Here is a 15,708-nt window from a genome sequence, read left to right on the forward strand (position 1 = left end):
CTGTTGCTGCTGTTTATAATGACCTTTCTGCCTGAGCACCTCTCGGTTGATACCAGAGCAGCCCGCTCCCAGCTTTTCCCTGAGAACTGTCCTGCAGCAGGGTGCGTTCCCATTGCAGTGACCCTCCAGAGTTTTTTCCCCTCTCTGGTTCACTGGGATCTGTATTCTTTAGCAATGGGGTTTTGTTGTGAAGGTCCATGAATGGTTTGAAGGACACATAAACTGCAATAAACAATTGCCTGGTGTCTGCTGGCACAGATAACTGCTCGTGCTAATTGGCAGAGGAGCCAAGAACCCAATGAGCCGTGGAGTTTGAACTAACCTCTTACCCCTGCGGGAGTTTGCACTGGGTCGTGACTGAGGCACAACTGCAGAAAGCTACGTGAGAAGTGTTTGCTTCAACCATCCATCCAGAAACACTTCTGGGCAGTAATACAAGACTTTGTCCTGCAGAATCTACAGCTCCTGGAAGCCAGTGTGCTTGCAGGCAGATCCATGGCTACCACTATTGTGTGTGTTTCCCCCCATCAGAGGATTTTCATGTTAAATGCCAGCTCAGGGTGAATGGCTGGGTGATACACAAGGGTGATAAAAAGATGTGGAACAAATTAGCTCCACTACACTAGGCTGAGCATACCCCTTGCAAAATCTGTACCCATCCTGACCCAGAATTTCAGACAACCTTTTAGGTCATGGGGAAAAAACACTACATGAAATGCAATCAAAATGCCTCTCCTAATATTCATCTGTTTGCAGAAATAGCTGTAAAATCTCTTGGGTTTGTGTGGGTGTGGTTGGGTTAGGTTGGCTTGAGTTAAGTTAAATAATTGATTTGCTTGTGTTTTGAACTTGCAGGATAAGGTTTTGACTTGGGAGGTGTGGGTACTAGTCCATCTAGCCAGGGCCTGATACACAATTTATTGAAGGTTTTGTGTATAATGGCGAGATGTGGCCTTGAGGTCCTTCAGTCTGAGGAGTTATTTGAACACAGTTCGATTTACTGCATGCTTTCACCACTGTTTTAGAAGAGGACAAACCCAAGGAATAACAGGGTTTTATTAGAAGAGAAAGTACTGAGCTTATTTCCTTTAAGAAAAAACGGATAAAGGCTTCCGCTTTCCAGAACACGCTCGATGCTATAAAATCCAAATGAACAAAGACATCTCGCAGCATTTCTGATGAAGGGACCAGATTCCTGAATCTGGTATTACCTGTTGCAGTGAGAAGACTTAAAATTCTGTTCTATGCACCAGCCACACAAAACTATTTTAAGCTTTCCAACAACAAATGCATCAATTCTCCTCCAATTAACTACAAACTCCACTACATGTATGTGTATATGTAATTTTAAAAAAAGTTTATAGGCTGTGCTGCAACAGCATTTTTACTTCATTTTGCATACTGTGGGCAACCTCAGTTACAGTATTAACTCTATGCCATTTTAAACTCAAATTATTTTGAGTTTAACATGAACACCCTGAAAAATTAAGTGTGTTGGGCATTTTTGGGCCACAGAGCCTGAGAATGCGGCGGTAAGCATTTCATGGCCAATGCAGCCAAAATACATGTGATGAGTATCACTGAGACATCACATGAGCCAGAACATGCGCTGTGCTCCAGGTGGTTGTTACAGAGGGATGTGTGGCACCCATAGCCTCCTTGAACTCCTTGAAAAACCCACTGCTGGGGAAAAGAAGTCTTGTGGCTTGGGTGAAAAATTCAGCCTGTTTTCAGGGGACAGAAACCCTGATTCAGCAAGCAAGGCTTGTTTTTGTAATTAAATGTAGCAGGCTTAAATGATAGCTTTCAGGACCTGCACGAGGTGACGCAGGCCCTTTGTCCCACACCAAGCATACTCAGCAGCAATAGCTTTACATGTCCCTTGTGTCTTCCCCTCTCAGCTGCCCAGATCAATTAGGCTTGTTCTTAGGCACAGTGGGGATCCCGTGGCTCATGCAGAGCATGGAGACTGCCCTTCCGAGAAGGCTGGCCCTCCGAAAGCCTGCTGTGGGATTTTCCAGTGGGAAACGAAGCACTGCAGGGACCTTGAATTTTCTAGAGGGGTGGAAACAGCAGAGTCTGATGGCCACAGCATGCACACAGCATATTGCCCAAGGTACCGACAGTCATTATAGACCAAAACCACTTTCTCTCTCTCTGTCAGGCCATTAGTCATAAAGAATGCCTGTTATTATTTGTAACTGAATCAACCTGTTGGCTTAAAGTGCTTAAAAATAGTCATATACTCAAGTGTGTTAAACAATATGGGCTTTAAGCACTTCAGACGCAGAGGTGAGCAGGCTAGGAGGGGGTCTGTGAAATCACCCACTCCAACTTCTTCAATAGCTATTCATTTTGATTCATCCAGAATATGTTCTGTCTCAGTAATCAGTCATTTCTGATGGAAAACTCAACTCGCCGCACGTGGTTTTATTGCATCCAGTGATTACACACACTGCATGAAAAACTGCACTACTTCCCAGCCCATGTTTGCCTGCGTTCTTCTTCTTCTCAGGCTTTTTTTACTGCTAGGCGCAAGAGGCCTTCTTACAAGTTGTAGTTTTTCACGTTAGTTTTCTTGAGCCTTGTGACCTTCTGTCTCTGCATTCCCACACTTTGTCCTTCCCTTTCCTTCTGCTGCTGGAGAACTCCCTGTGAAACACAGTAGCCAAAACAGCAAACCCAGTGGAAGGATTGAACTGAAGACTTCAGTTGTCATTTCAGTTGATTTTTTAATGTTTTTATGGATAGGTTTTGACATAGTTCCATTACTGTAGTATCTGGATAGCATAATGTGGAACCACTCACATTTCCAGCCCAGCTGAAGACAAAGAAGCCGAAAGTTTGATATAAATAAAGATCAGGTTTTACGGTTTGAATTCAGGCTGGCTTTTCCTGAGCTCTGCAAATTTGCCTTTGCTGAGGATTCAGCCAAGGGAGACTAGATCATTTATCTTTTTCTTTTTGCATTCCAATAAGACAATCAAATTCCAACAAAAAAATTCTTTGCAAAGGAGGGTGGGACTTTTAGGAATTGTGAATCTACACATATCTCATTTTCAGTGTGAAAAATTGGGTGTTTTCACATAAGCTTCCTTAGGCCAAATTAATGACCGCTACAGGCCCCTAAATGAACTTTATATGTGGAAATTAAAGACAGAGACATTTTCTTTTCCAGCGCACCCCCATCCGAGGCTACTCATAACCATATTCTCTGCCTTGTGTGGGAGTGTCCTGATATGCAGGCTGTTGGAGAGATGGAGGAGTAGAAGCCTTTTGGTGCACTCTGTAAAAGTGAAATGAATATTAGAGACTCAGCCCTTCCACTGGGTTACATCCTCTGGGAAAGACATCTCTCACCTATGGAGAGGAGGGATGAGCTCTTCTTGGCAGCCCAGACCAGCATCTGCTGAACTCTGGCTGACTGGCTTAGGGGAAAGAGCCTGGCAGAAATCTGTCTGAAGACAATGTGAAACTTTCCCTTGACTTGAACGGGAACTCAATCAGTTCCCAAAATGTGTAAATACGTCAGCTGACACTTTTTCAGTAGCTCAGCCCATTCCTGCAGAATGGTACCCCATCCACGGCATTCAATGGGACCATCCAGGTGCAGAGGTGCTGCCTGAGATGACGAAGTGCTTTACAGTCTGTCTTGCCATGGAAAGGAGGCCCGATGTGAAATAAGGTTCACCTTGTTTTGTTCATCTGTGTAGAGTGAAGGGGACCCTCAATCTTCCCAACTAATAGGTAGCAGCCACATGAGGTTTGCATCCCAAGGAGCAGCACAAGAAGCAAAGGAAAAGTCAGTGCTCATGTGAAGTGTAAGTTTCTCAGTGTGCTCTTCCACTTGTGTCTGATCTGAACCACCTCACCCTGTCTACAAATTCCTGTGAAACCCAGCCAAGTGATTCCTGTTGGCTTCAGGAGATGGGTGTTGCAATGGACTGGATTCATTTCTTCTCTCTGAGCTTTTTGACAGCGTTTGGTTTCTACGTAAGATTCTTCTGAAGATCTCTGTGATGTTGCTGTCACAACACAAACTTAACACACCCATCTCCTTGGTCTACATTTTTACCATGAGGTTAGATAAAGAGATTTGAATCTGTCAAACACCTTCTGTGGAATATGATCCCCATAGCTGCTGATATTTCCATATCTGTTGATCACTGCTACAATCCGATTTTTACAGCAAAACAAATGACAGAGGAGAAGAAAAAAAAAAAACAAAAAAAACCAAAACAACAAACCCACAAACCTAGAGAAAGGTCCTGTAAGTGATAGAAAGAAGTGAAAAACAACCAAAAGAAAGCAGGGGGAAGGAATGGAGGCATTATATGCTTGCAAATTCTCTTTTAAATGTCATACTAACACTTCAAGTTTCACTTCACCAAAGGTATTGAGGCACTTCTAGAAAGGGCCAGAAAACAGAGACAAGACGGGAAGAGGAGACAAAGAGGCTACAGCTACATTACTTAATTAGCAGAGGCCCTAACACTGAAAATTTCACCCAAAAGTAAAAAGTAAAAATAAAAAAATAATGCCTCAACTATGCTTTCAAAAATCAGTGCCAGAGTTAAATTAAGGATTTAGCAGCAACTTTAGTGAATGAAGAGTGTGTGAAGTAACGAGAAGCTGTAAGTAGGAGGTTTGGAATGTTAACAGCCCATGGCCAGTAGTAGCCATGAGGACAGGAAATAGAATAACCATCCACCTCGACTGTTTTATGTTCTTGTGTGGATTTTGGAATTGTCCAGAGATACCCCATCCAGGAACATGTTAAATCATCATCTCTTCTAGAACAGAAGAGTTCTTTATCTGCCGAAGCCCTCGCTGACATGTATGAAGTAGGCCTAAGTCATCTGTGTGCCATAGGAAGAGGGATGGAACGCAGGTGAGTTGCTGTGGAGCTGATGGCAACCAGTAACCTCCTTCTGTGTTGGTGAGACAGCAGTTTGTGGCTGCCCCACTGGAAGCCTTGGTTACTGCACTGTATCCTGCACAGGGACTCAACCACAGTTGGGGCTGGCAGTAGCAAGTAAAGAATAAAAGGGATTGGGAAGAAGGGTTGTGGTATTGAGAGGCGAAGCTCTGCTGAATGGATGTGGGATGGGAAGGAAACATGGGCTTCAGGTCTGAGTTGAGGAAGAAAAAAACATGCAATGATGGAGAGTGAAGGAAACACTGAGTGTCAGAGAAGCTAAAGGTGAAACATCATCATTTTGGGGAAGAGAGGCAATGAATGGTAGTGGGGAATGAAGCTAGGCACTTTGGTGCTGGAAGCGTGCGAGGCTAGGAAGTGAGGAAGGTTTGTGCCGCGGCATTGGGATTCTGCTTTAGAGAGATGGGATTTGCAGTAGAAGGTGGGAGAGGCAGAGGATGGGGCTGTATTTCAGCTATGAGTTGGCCAATGTAGGCATCCCTACACAGAAGAGAAACAGGATATTCACTGACTTGTAACACAACAGAATTAGCAGCAACAGAGGAAGAGTGTGATGGGAGCTCTGGCTGGGCTCCCTCCCTGACAGCTGGCCACAGGTCAGGCCCACAAAGGATGGATGAAGTGATCCATTCCTCCAAGGAGAAATGTAGTGGAATGAAGTTGGGTTAATTAGCATGGATAATATACAGCTGTGGGCTGGCTTCATGGGCGGTGGGTTGGCTGATGTAGATAAGGTGCAGCTGTGGCTGGTTAAGCTAAGGGGTTGAGAGCCAATGAAGAGAGAGCAGCCGAGGAAGAAACAAGAGAGGAGAGAGCATGTGTTCTGGATGAGGCAAGATGAGGAGAAGGCAGCAGAGGGACTGTATGAAGAGTATGCTGGTATGACATGGTAAATGACCTTGTTGCAGCTTGATAATTTGGAGAGGGTTCTGTCAGAGAAAGTATCAGATCTTGGGTTATGCCCCTTCTGCTCCTTGGACTGCTCATATCAGGCAACCCTTGAGAGGGCTGAGACTATGGACACCAACCTCTAACATAGTTTTACACATTTTTGCTTGGATGAGTTGTCTCCTTGTCTTCTCCTTTGCTCCTGAAAGTAACCCAGGAGTGAAGACTGTGGAAGAGCTCTGGAGCAGGAACTTTCTTTGCGTAAGTGACTGTCGTTCTTGACACAGTGGTGCCCCAGTCACGGGCTAGCACCTTAGGGCAATGCAGTATTGCCCATAATGAGAGAAAATGTGATAAGTGTGAGGAAGGGCTGTATTATCACCTTCTCCCTCTAGTTTCTGCCTTGTGGTTGACTTCCCTTATCAATGAGGATGTATTCAGAAGTGCTATTATTTTGTGGCTGATGAGCAATAAATAGGGACAGTTACCCCATTTACCAAGATAATTCTATTTTTACATCTCAACTCAACTCTGAGTCATCTGACGCAGAGACTACACCAGCTAGAGCTAAACACCACCTTGGAAATACTCACAAGGCTGCCCCCAGTATTTGAACGAGCATGCCTAAGAGGCAAAATAGAAAGGCCGCGTCCCTCAAAGACTGACAGTTACATAAACCCTGTTAAAATCAGTGGAAGAGAAATGCTTAAATAGCCTTGAGGATCACAGTCATAAGGCTTTAGCTCGCTTCTTACGTGAGGAAAAGCAGACACAATTGCCTGAATTCAACAGGTAGCATTGTATTTGAAGAAGCCTGCATGGGAAGTGGGCAAGGTGTAAAGCGCAGTCATGTGGACCACGTTTTTTGTTGGTGTAAACTGGTACAGCTCCATTTACTTTAATACAGTTCTGCAAGCACAGGGTCTGACCCTGCTGTGCTTTACTGTGTTGCAAGCACATAAAATAGAGGTTGTCTCATCTAACTTCCATATTAGCAGAGACAAACTTTTAGATTTGCCTTGCCAGTTTCAACTGGTTTTCAGCTGGCATTGAAGAGGTGGAAAAGCAAAGAGAGGCCAAGATTATCTCCTGGGACTTTGGGATCCATGTAGGTTGAGCTATTGCTAGAGAAATTACACTTTAGCCAGAAAAGTAATACTCTATCCAGGTTCAGTAGTGGCCCAGCTTTAGTGGAAGTGGTGGCACGGGAGAGATGAAAATTGAGCCAAATAGCTTCTCCCTAATGTCTCCATCCTTCCATAGCCTTGATGGGAGCAGGCAAGACTTAACTTGCTGAAGCAGTATGTGTGTGCATGTGTATGGCTGTACGGCACAGCTCATCAGTTTAGAAATAGCGTTTCTGCTTTATGAAAGCAGTAACAAATCAACAAGCTCAGACACAAATCCAGGTTATAATGGCTTAATAAATTGCCCAGTGACAGCTGACATGGAGTAAGTATTGCAGCGTGTGCTCTTAGGCAATGATGGGTGCATGAAAATGTAATGTATTATGACCTAGAGGAAAGCAGGTTAAGATGAATGGAATTAATTTGTTATTGCCAAGGCTTAAGAACACTCTTGCATAATGTTTCTGGGGCACCAGTGATGCAGAGCAGCATGTTAACAGGGAAAATGTGTGTTTGAGGCCTCTTATCCCTGTGCCTGAGATAGATGGTGACCATGAATGCAGTTACATTGATCGATCTGCCGTACTTTTTATAGGGTTGACTTACAGTTGAAGCCACTAAGGACAGCAGGAGCTGAAGTGTCCATCATCAAGACATGAATTTATTTTTCTCATGAAGGTTTTTTTTGGGGGGGAAATTCCTGATAGATGAGAAATTGCTTTAAGTGAGGCTTTGGACTTGACAACTTAGGCCCTCACAACCTGAAGGCTATATGCCTCAAACATAAGCCACTTTGGATCAAGATGGCATGTTAAGTATCTCTTTAGTCAAATTCCTTTATTCATAGTTAGTGTGAAGTCAATACCCAAAATTTCCATGCATCTTCCAAGAAAATTTTCAGACCCGTCCACTAGTGTAGCAGTTTATCATTTGAGGTTACTTGCGTTTGTCAGACTCCAGGATAGGAAGGGAAGGAAGGAGTCAAAGGCACCCAACTGATTTAGGAGGAGATTTCTTGTTTGAAGGGACCTCAGTTCCCTTCATGTTTGAACATAAACCTTGTGGGACTTTTTTATTGCTAACCTGTTTGAATCTAGTCTACAACTGCATTAGAGTGAGGGAAGAAATAAATGTGATGGCTTTTTGCCAGGTAGTCTGGTTTGTTTGGCTTTAATTTGTTGTTTCTTTCATTACACAAAAGGTTGAGTGTGGTACAGGTAAATTAACACTTTTTGTTTTCCTTTTCCCTGTTTGTTGGGGGTTTTTTGGTGGTTTTTTTTGCTCAGCAAATTGGTTTGACCTAAAGGCTCATTTCTGGAGGAACAGAATCACCCACTAAGAAGCTGGTTTGTTTCTGTCAACAATTTCCATTGACATCATGCTGAATTTCTGCAAATTTGGCAATGACAAAGCCCCTGCTGACTTCAACAGGGCATCGTGCTCCCCTGTTGAAGTCAGCAGGGGCTTTGCCATTGGCCTCTGTAGGGTCAAACCTACAGCCAGATTGTCTCTGCAGAGGACTAGGCACAGTAGTAGAAGGCTGAGATAATGAATTGATACTCACGATTTTCAGCTTGCCAAGCCAACATCTGGATATGTCTTTTCTGCTGCAGTTTCTCTTGCAGGAGTGTGGATGTGGCAAGCTTTTCCACTCTCCTGTCAAAGCCAACTTATTGAACAGATAATATGTAAAAGCCAATAGCCTTGAGCATAGGAATGAGACAAGAAATAGTCTGAGGCTATAAATACACAACATTATATCTTAGCCACCTCTTCCAGAGAAGTCCAAGCCAGGATCAACAGTCACTACTGAAAAGCCACCTCTCTTTTCTCTGAAAGTGACTTGTAAGAGGTTGCTGTAGCCTGTAGTAGCAACAAATCCCCTGCTTGAGTGGGCAAGAGAAGTTTTCTTTTTGTTTCCAGTAAAGAATTCTGGCTAAGACAACATCTTTCTAGCCAGTTGAATACCTTCACCTTTCCTTTCTTAACAGAGGCAGTAATACCCAGGCCAGGACAGTATTTTGACTCCTCCCATCAACATTTTTTTTCTTTCAGAAAGTAACCAACCTTTTAAGAAATAAGTCTTATTCCTTATAAGTCTTAAGAAAGACATTGGGGTGCTGGTGCACATCCAAAGAAGAGCAACAAAGACAGTGAAGTGTCTAGAGAACAAATCTTGTGAGGAGCAGCTGAGGGAACTGTGGGGGTTCAGCCTGGAGAGAAGGGGGCTCAGGGGAGACCTCCTCACTCTGCACCTGCCTGACAGGTGGGGGTCAGTCTCTGCTCCCAGGTAACAAGCAATAGGACAAGAGGAAACGGCCTCTAGTTGCTCCAGCAGAAGTTTAGATTGGATATTAGGAAAATAAATTTCACTGAAAGGGCTGTCAAGCACTGGAACAACTTTCCAGGGAAGTGGTGGAGTCACCATCCCTGGAGATTTTTAAACGACATGTAGACGTGGCACTTACTTAGGGTCATGGTTTAGTAGTGAACTTGGTAGCATCAGGTTAACAGTTGGACTGGATGATCTTAAAGGTCTTTTCCAACCTAAATGATTTGATGATTCTATAAAATAACATAAAAGTTAAAAGCTGAGAGAAATACTCCATGAAAAACAACAACATATATTTGGAACCTAGAGTCTCTCCTGACATCTCTCTGCAACATGCACAGAAATTAATGGACAATGCATAGTTGTCAACAGTGCTGTACAATATTTAGGTTATAAATTGATTGGGAATTTGTCAGTTGTATGAATTCCAATCCATGATAGCAAGATGGGGAATTAATCATACCGTGTAATCTTACAAGCAGAGCAATTACTTGGTTATTGCATCATCATTAGAAATTACATTATACTTTAACTAAGGTGGGTATCTCAACAAAAGAACTGGGGTGAGATTCAATCTGGTTTAGGCATGTGGCATGGGAATCAGTTCAAGTCTGAGACTCCTAAATTTAGTCATGAGTATGAGATTGCTGTCAAAAATGGCACTGTAGTTACAGAGACGTAGGATTAGGCCAGTGCCTGTGCTTGGAGACTTAATTTCATCATCCCCAAAGCAGGCAGTGCTTCTCAGTGCTACCCCATCTTCCAAGTGTGCCCCAGCACCAGGATCATGACTGGGATCTATTAAAAGCTTTTAAATAAGATCAAGGAAGCCTCTTGACCAGGCTGGGGAGAAGAGCAGCTGTTGCTGTGGGCAAGTACAGCATGAGTCACTCAGCAGCTAACCCTTCAGATAGGGCATGTCTTCTGGGCAACGTAAAAGAAAAGTGCTGGATAAATCTGTCACTGAGAAAATGAGTTTTCATCTGTCTTCTGTTGAAGAGGCCTGCAGAAATCTCTGTGTAAATCTCTTCCTCCTGCATCAGTGGTGGTAGCCCAGGTAAAAGCACCTAAGTAGTTTAAAGGAAATTTTTAGACCTCCAGGTTTCATGATTGATTGAGGCAAATCTGAGCCCACACTTTTGCCAAAAGCACTGGGGATGGGCTAAAGGCACTGTCCCAACTTTGTAAATAAGCCATAGCTTCAATGCAGCCATCCAGAAAGGATTCCCCAATGTTCAATCCCCAAATCAAATCCATGTTTGAAGAGCATGTGGTTGAGATGCAGCAAAACTGCTCCCTTCAACCTCATGTCTCGCCTGTGAGCTGCTGAATTAGGGCCAGACACTTACAGAAAGAGACCATAAAAGAACTCGGTAGACCCGATGGAGCTGGGTACACTCACACCTGCAAATCCCCACTGGTGCAGACACACCAAGGCTTGGGGCAAAAGAAAGGAGGTCTGCCAATGTCACACAGCCGTATGCACACAATAGCAGGGAGAAACAAGGAGTGTGGGTGTGCCATGGGGAAGGTGCTGCTGCATCCTCAGCCCTTGTCAGCTCAGCTCTGCATGACCTTCCCTCCTTGGGAGATAGCTGCCTGCTCTACCTCCACCTTCCGCCATCACCACCCTGCAGCAAGTCTCTGCTTAGTCCATCTGCCTCACAGGAGGAAGCTGATGTGTGTATAAATTGATTAGCGGGAGCTGTTGAGGGCCCCCAGTGTAACATACTGGTGGGTGCAAGGGGAGGGCCAAATTGATTTTGAGTGATCAGTGGGGACGAGTCCCTCTCCAAAACATGTGGTGTTGAGAAAACACTTTCCTTGCTTCTCGTTTTAACCAATGTTTCATAGCAACTGTTCCCAGCAGAAGAGGGGAGTGGGGAGGAGGGAAGTGTGAGCTTGTCACTGGTGCAAATCAATTATTGCTCTGAATTCAACATACTGCATGTCCAGGGCACCAGGGACGAGCTGCTAACCAGCAAGGGCTAGATGCTCCTGCTGTTGCTCCAGTAAGTGCAGGGTATTACCCGAGCAGACTCATGGAAGGCAAGGCGGCTATTGCCAAATCAACATCTCGGGGATGCCGAGACAGTGTGGATGTGAGTGATGATGGTCCACTGCAGCAGGACCTGGATGCATCACATGGTGGGGCAATGGCCAGGGCAGACATACTTCTTTGGGCGGCTGATTTCTACCTTCAGGTGTTTTGCAGTGGGTTTGGCTGCTAAGTGTCAAGAGAGAAATTTCCCATTTTTTTGTTTTTATAAGATGACTGTTTCCATTACCTGTGCTGCAGTGAAATCTTTGCGCAGCAAGTTACCGTGTTTAATTATTCATTTCCTGAAGAAAAACAATCCTCCTTCCCTTCTCAAATCTCTCCCCTTCCAATGCAATCAATTCAGTCCATGCTTTTTAGGGTTTACCCTGCATCTCCTTCTTATCCATTGTTTTTAAAATACATATCCCAGGCCTCCTTCTCCTGAGTATTCACAATTCTTTGTGGACTTGGCTTTCTTCAAACCTCTGTCTCAAACTCCTTCAGTTTTTGCAGTATCTACCAGGCCATGGAGTGATTGCAGTTGGACTTTGCTTTCAAGGGCTAAATAACACAGATATTTTATTTTAGTTTAGTTTAATTTAATTTATTTTGTTTTATTTTATTTTATTTTTAGTCCTGGGGAATCAGTTTGTTCAAGTCAGAGGCTTCATTTTTTGGGGTTTAGGGAGCCAGGTAATACTTGCAGGCAGCCCCATTGAGAATGCAGGGGGGACCATGATGCCCAAGTCACTCAGAGTGTCATTCCTCGAGATGCTGACCTCAGTGCCAAAAACAGCCTAAGAAATTCCCACCCGTTCTTATTTACTCTCCAGTGCAGCTCACTTACATCGTGCTGAACCACATGTTTGTTGGCTGCAGCACAAGCCAGTCACTGAGCTGGTCTCAGTTCAAAGTAGCGCCTTTTTGGAGGGTTTTTCTGAACCAGCACAATGGTTTGCTTCACAGCTCAGCCCCATGAACCCGCACCTGGCAGAGCAGAGAGGCAGGTGCCTGCACATCAGGGCAGGACCTTCTGGCATCCCCTCTGCCACTAAGCCAGCTTCTCACAGGTGTACATCGAAAACCTACAGAGAGCAGCACCGTGCTGGTGAGGATCATGCTCCAGCGTATCGGTTTGTCACTGCTCAGCAGGGTTCCAAGCTTGAGCTCCAGGCTCACACAATCAAACAGCATCCAGAGCTGAGCTGGCTCTCTCAAGGATGCGCACTGCGCTCTCCATGCAGGGGTTATTGTGTGTCAAGCATGTCTACCCCAAGCAAGCTTGGTAGGGCCTTTAGCTTTTTGCTGCAGAGCTCATTCCATAAGGGCTTCAGATGCTGCAAAAAGCAATCCCAGAGACACATGCAGAGCAAGGTTTATTGGTCATTCAGCGTGTTTGCTATGGAAGCATGCTGCAGTTCACTGCTGTCCGTTTCTTCTCTTCCAGGCAGGCTGCAAAGCCATGATGGTTTTCTTCCAGTACTGCGTCATGGCCAACTTCTTCTGGCTCTTGGTGGAGGGGTTGTATCTTCACACCCTGTTGGTCATCTCCTTCTTTTCAGAGAGGAAGTACTTTTGGTGGTACATCTTGATTGGCTGGGGTACGCATCTTCTCAAAACTGAATGCCAAGAGGTGATCCTGACAGGCATTTTTAACAGCAATTTAATCCACAAACCCAGGGGTCAGACGGGGCAGAGATGTAGTACACAGGTTACCTCGTTGCCAAGAATTGTTAGGGCAACCAGGAGCAAGATCAAGTGATGGCCAGAGGTGTTTAACAGCATTCGCCTAAATCTTCAAAGGTATTTAAGAACTTCAGTTGTGCTAGGTTAATTGATAGCTGAGCACTTCAGTGTCATTAAGGACTGTGGTCCTGAAACTCGTCACCTTTATAGTCACTTAGTCTTTTGATCCTGACTGGGGTCCCAAATTGGATACCATGCATTGACCTTAAATTGTAAGGATGGATCCCAGCAAAGCAGCACTCCTGGACGGAACCAAACACTGCAGTCCATCCTTCTCTCCTTGTCTTACTGAATTCAGGCCAGCTAGCTATCCTGAGACCCCATCACCTGTGTGCTAATGTTGATAACCTTCTGCTTACTGTATTCATGATTTCTCCAGTGTTAATGTGAATCTAGTTCCAAACACACAGATAAAACAAAATAAAGTGAGAAAATGCCAAGGAAGACAGAATTAAACTGTTCAAAAAGTAACTCAGAGCTGAACTGCTAACTTAGGCAAATTAATCCTACCAGATCAACCTCTCCTCTTTCTCCAAAAAGGAAAGGGAAATCTCTTTTCCCCTTTAAGCCATTTAGCTAAAGATTTATGCTTAAGTAAGCAAAATGGCTTTCATTGCGCGCTCTTGATAGCTGAAACTGAGAAATAATTAGAGCGGGGAAGAATCTTGAAAAGAAAAGAAAAAATAAAATTGTGTCACATACAGGGGTATGCCTGGACTCAGGATCTGATCTGTTAGCTGTAGAGTAACTTCCATTGAAAGTGACAGGAGTTACGCCTGGTTTCACACTGCAGAGAGACAATTCTCCGTGCTGTAAGATGACGTTAGCAGGCCTGGTTTCAGATGCAGTTAATCAGGTCAGACCTTCTTTAAACCTGCCTTGTGCATAGGTACCCTTTCCTTCAGCACAGTAGAGCTGGGAGAATTTAAAGAAAATGTGTGAAGCCAATTATTTTAAATTAGAGGAAATCTCTTGCACTTGTATTCCGAGGTTGCTTAGGTGAGGAAGGGCAATCCAAGAAAATTACAGGTGCTTGAAGGATCTTTTGGCCTTTCAGTCATCCATCATTTTCAAGAGCGTCAGTGATGGACCTGGAATGGATGATGCAAGAATTAATAATTTGGATATACTCATTACAGTTCTTACTCATTTTATTACCATAGCACTCAGAAATCACAGGTAATCAACAACACGCAACGCTATGACTAATGCCAAACAAAGTGACGTGGTTCTCACAGTATTTCCAGTCTAAATCTAATAAAAGACAAGAGACACCAGAAGGATGCAACAAGACCACTCTAGTCAGGCAGAAGATCATGGTGTGAGGAGCAGAGGCAGGTTCATCTGGCCAGCTACAGACTCCTTTACAGTCAGTGGAGACTCAGGCAATACAGACAGCCAAGGGTGTCCCAGCGCATATTTCTTGTCCTAAAGCAAACATCTGAAGTAGCTCAGATGACCTGTCTGTTAGATGTACATATTTCTCGTCGTTGATGCTAAAGTGAGCCTGTGGTGACAGGCTTGGATACAGGTGTCCACATTGTAGATGTCTCAGGTGATTCCTATTCTTTGCATTTCACCGTCAGAAGTTTGGATGGTTTTTTTTGTAGGCACTGCAACAGGGAGGTAAATCGGCTGGGGAGCAGTTACAGGAAACTCACCTTACATGGCCAGTGGGAGAGAAGGGCAACATGTTGCTTGTTTGGCCATTGAAAACATGAAGCATTTGCCCACTCTTGAGGGAAGGCGTGACCCCAGTCACTTAGGAGAGATGGGGGCAGGGGGAGAGCAGCTCTGGAAATACTGATAATGATTTCTGACAGTAACACCATCTCTTCTCTTGTCAGGTGCCCCCTCTGTGTTCATCACTGCTTGGACTATTGTCAGGATTTACTTTTTCGATGTTGGGTAAGCCTGTGGACTCAGTTATCTTTCCTTTATAATTCCTCCTTCCTTTCTTTCCAAGGAAGGCCCAGTTTTAGCAGCCCAGTCATCCCACCCTAACCCCAACAGTAGGTGGAGCAGAGCTTTTCCCCCACCACCAGGAACCGGGAAGGACTCCAAGGTCTCCCTGAGGACACACAGTTTATGTCAGCTTAGGCCAACCACCCACCTTCTTTGTTTCTCAGTCCCTTGATCAGGATATTTGCAAGGAATTTTTGCACAGACCCTGATGGTCACATTTGGCCCGGTGGTCCTGTGCGTAACAAAGATGCCAGCTGAGCAGCAGCCCTGTGCTCAGCATGGAGCTTTGCATCCTGCAGAATTGACCCTAAATATGCTCATGCAGCAGATATTTAATAAACACATCCATTGTTCACTCTACCACAGGAAAAGTTTAAAACTCTTTTTTTTTTTTTTTTTTCCCCAGGCAGATCTTGGGATCTGTTCTTCATCCTCTTTAACATGGCAGCAGCCTTTGATATTTTATATAAGAAGCAGTTAGAATACAGCTAAGGAAATGAAGCAGATACCAGAGCTATCCAAGGATATATGCAAGTAAATAGGATCTGATCTTGCAGTCCTCCCTCATGCTTTTATTGAAGCAGTCAAACTATAGTAATTGGAAAGGCTTTTATGAGAAAACACTCCAGAGAGTTACAGAATCAGGTGCTTATTATGTACTCACTGTGCT

The 15,708-nt window shown here is 44.3% G+C and overlaps 1 protein-coding gene across 2 annotated transcripts in view; it reads left to right on the top strand.

Moving 5' to 3' along the window:
- The window catches only part of LOC101922575 (vasoactive intestinal polypeptide receptor), a 116,018-nt gene that overhangs the window by 81,838 nt on the left and 18,472 nt on the right, over nucleotides 1-15,708 (top strand). For both annotated transcript variants that reach the window (XM_055804923.1, XM_005229533.3), the window contains exons 7-8: nucleotides 12,775-12,928; nucleotides 14,921-14,981. In XM_055804923.1, coding sequence (XP_055660898.1) covers nucleotides 12,775-12,928; nucleotides 14,921-14,981 — 215 coding nt within the window. The remainder of the gene's footprint in view (nucleotides 1-12,774; nucleotides 12,929-14,920; nucleotides 14,982-15,708) is intronic.

Source organism: Falco peregrinus, chromosome 5, assembly GCF_023634155.1.
Source record: "Falco peregrinus isolate bFalPer1 chromosome 5, bFalPer1.pri, whole genome shotgun sequence".
In the NCBI taxonomy this organism is placed as follows: Eukaryota; Metazoa; Chordata; class Aves; order Falconiformes; family Falconidae; genus Falco; species Falco peregrinus.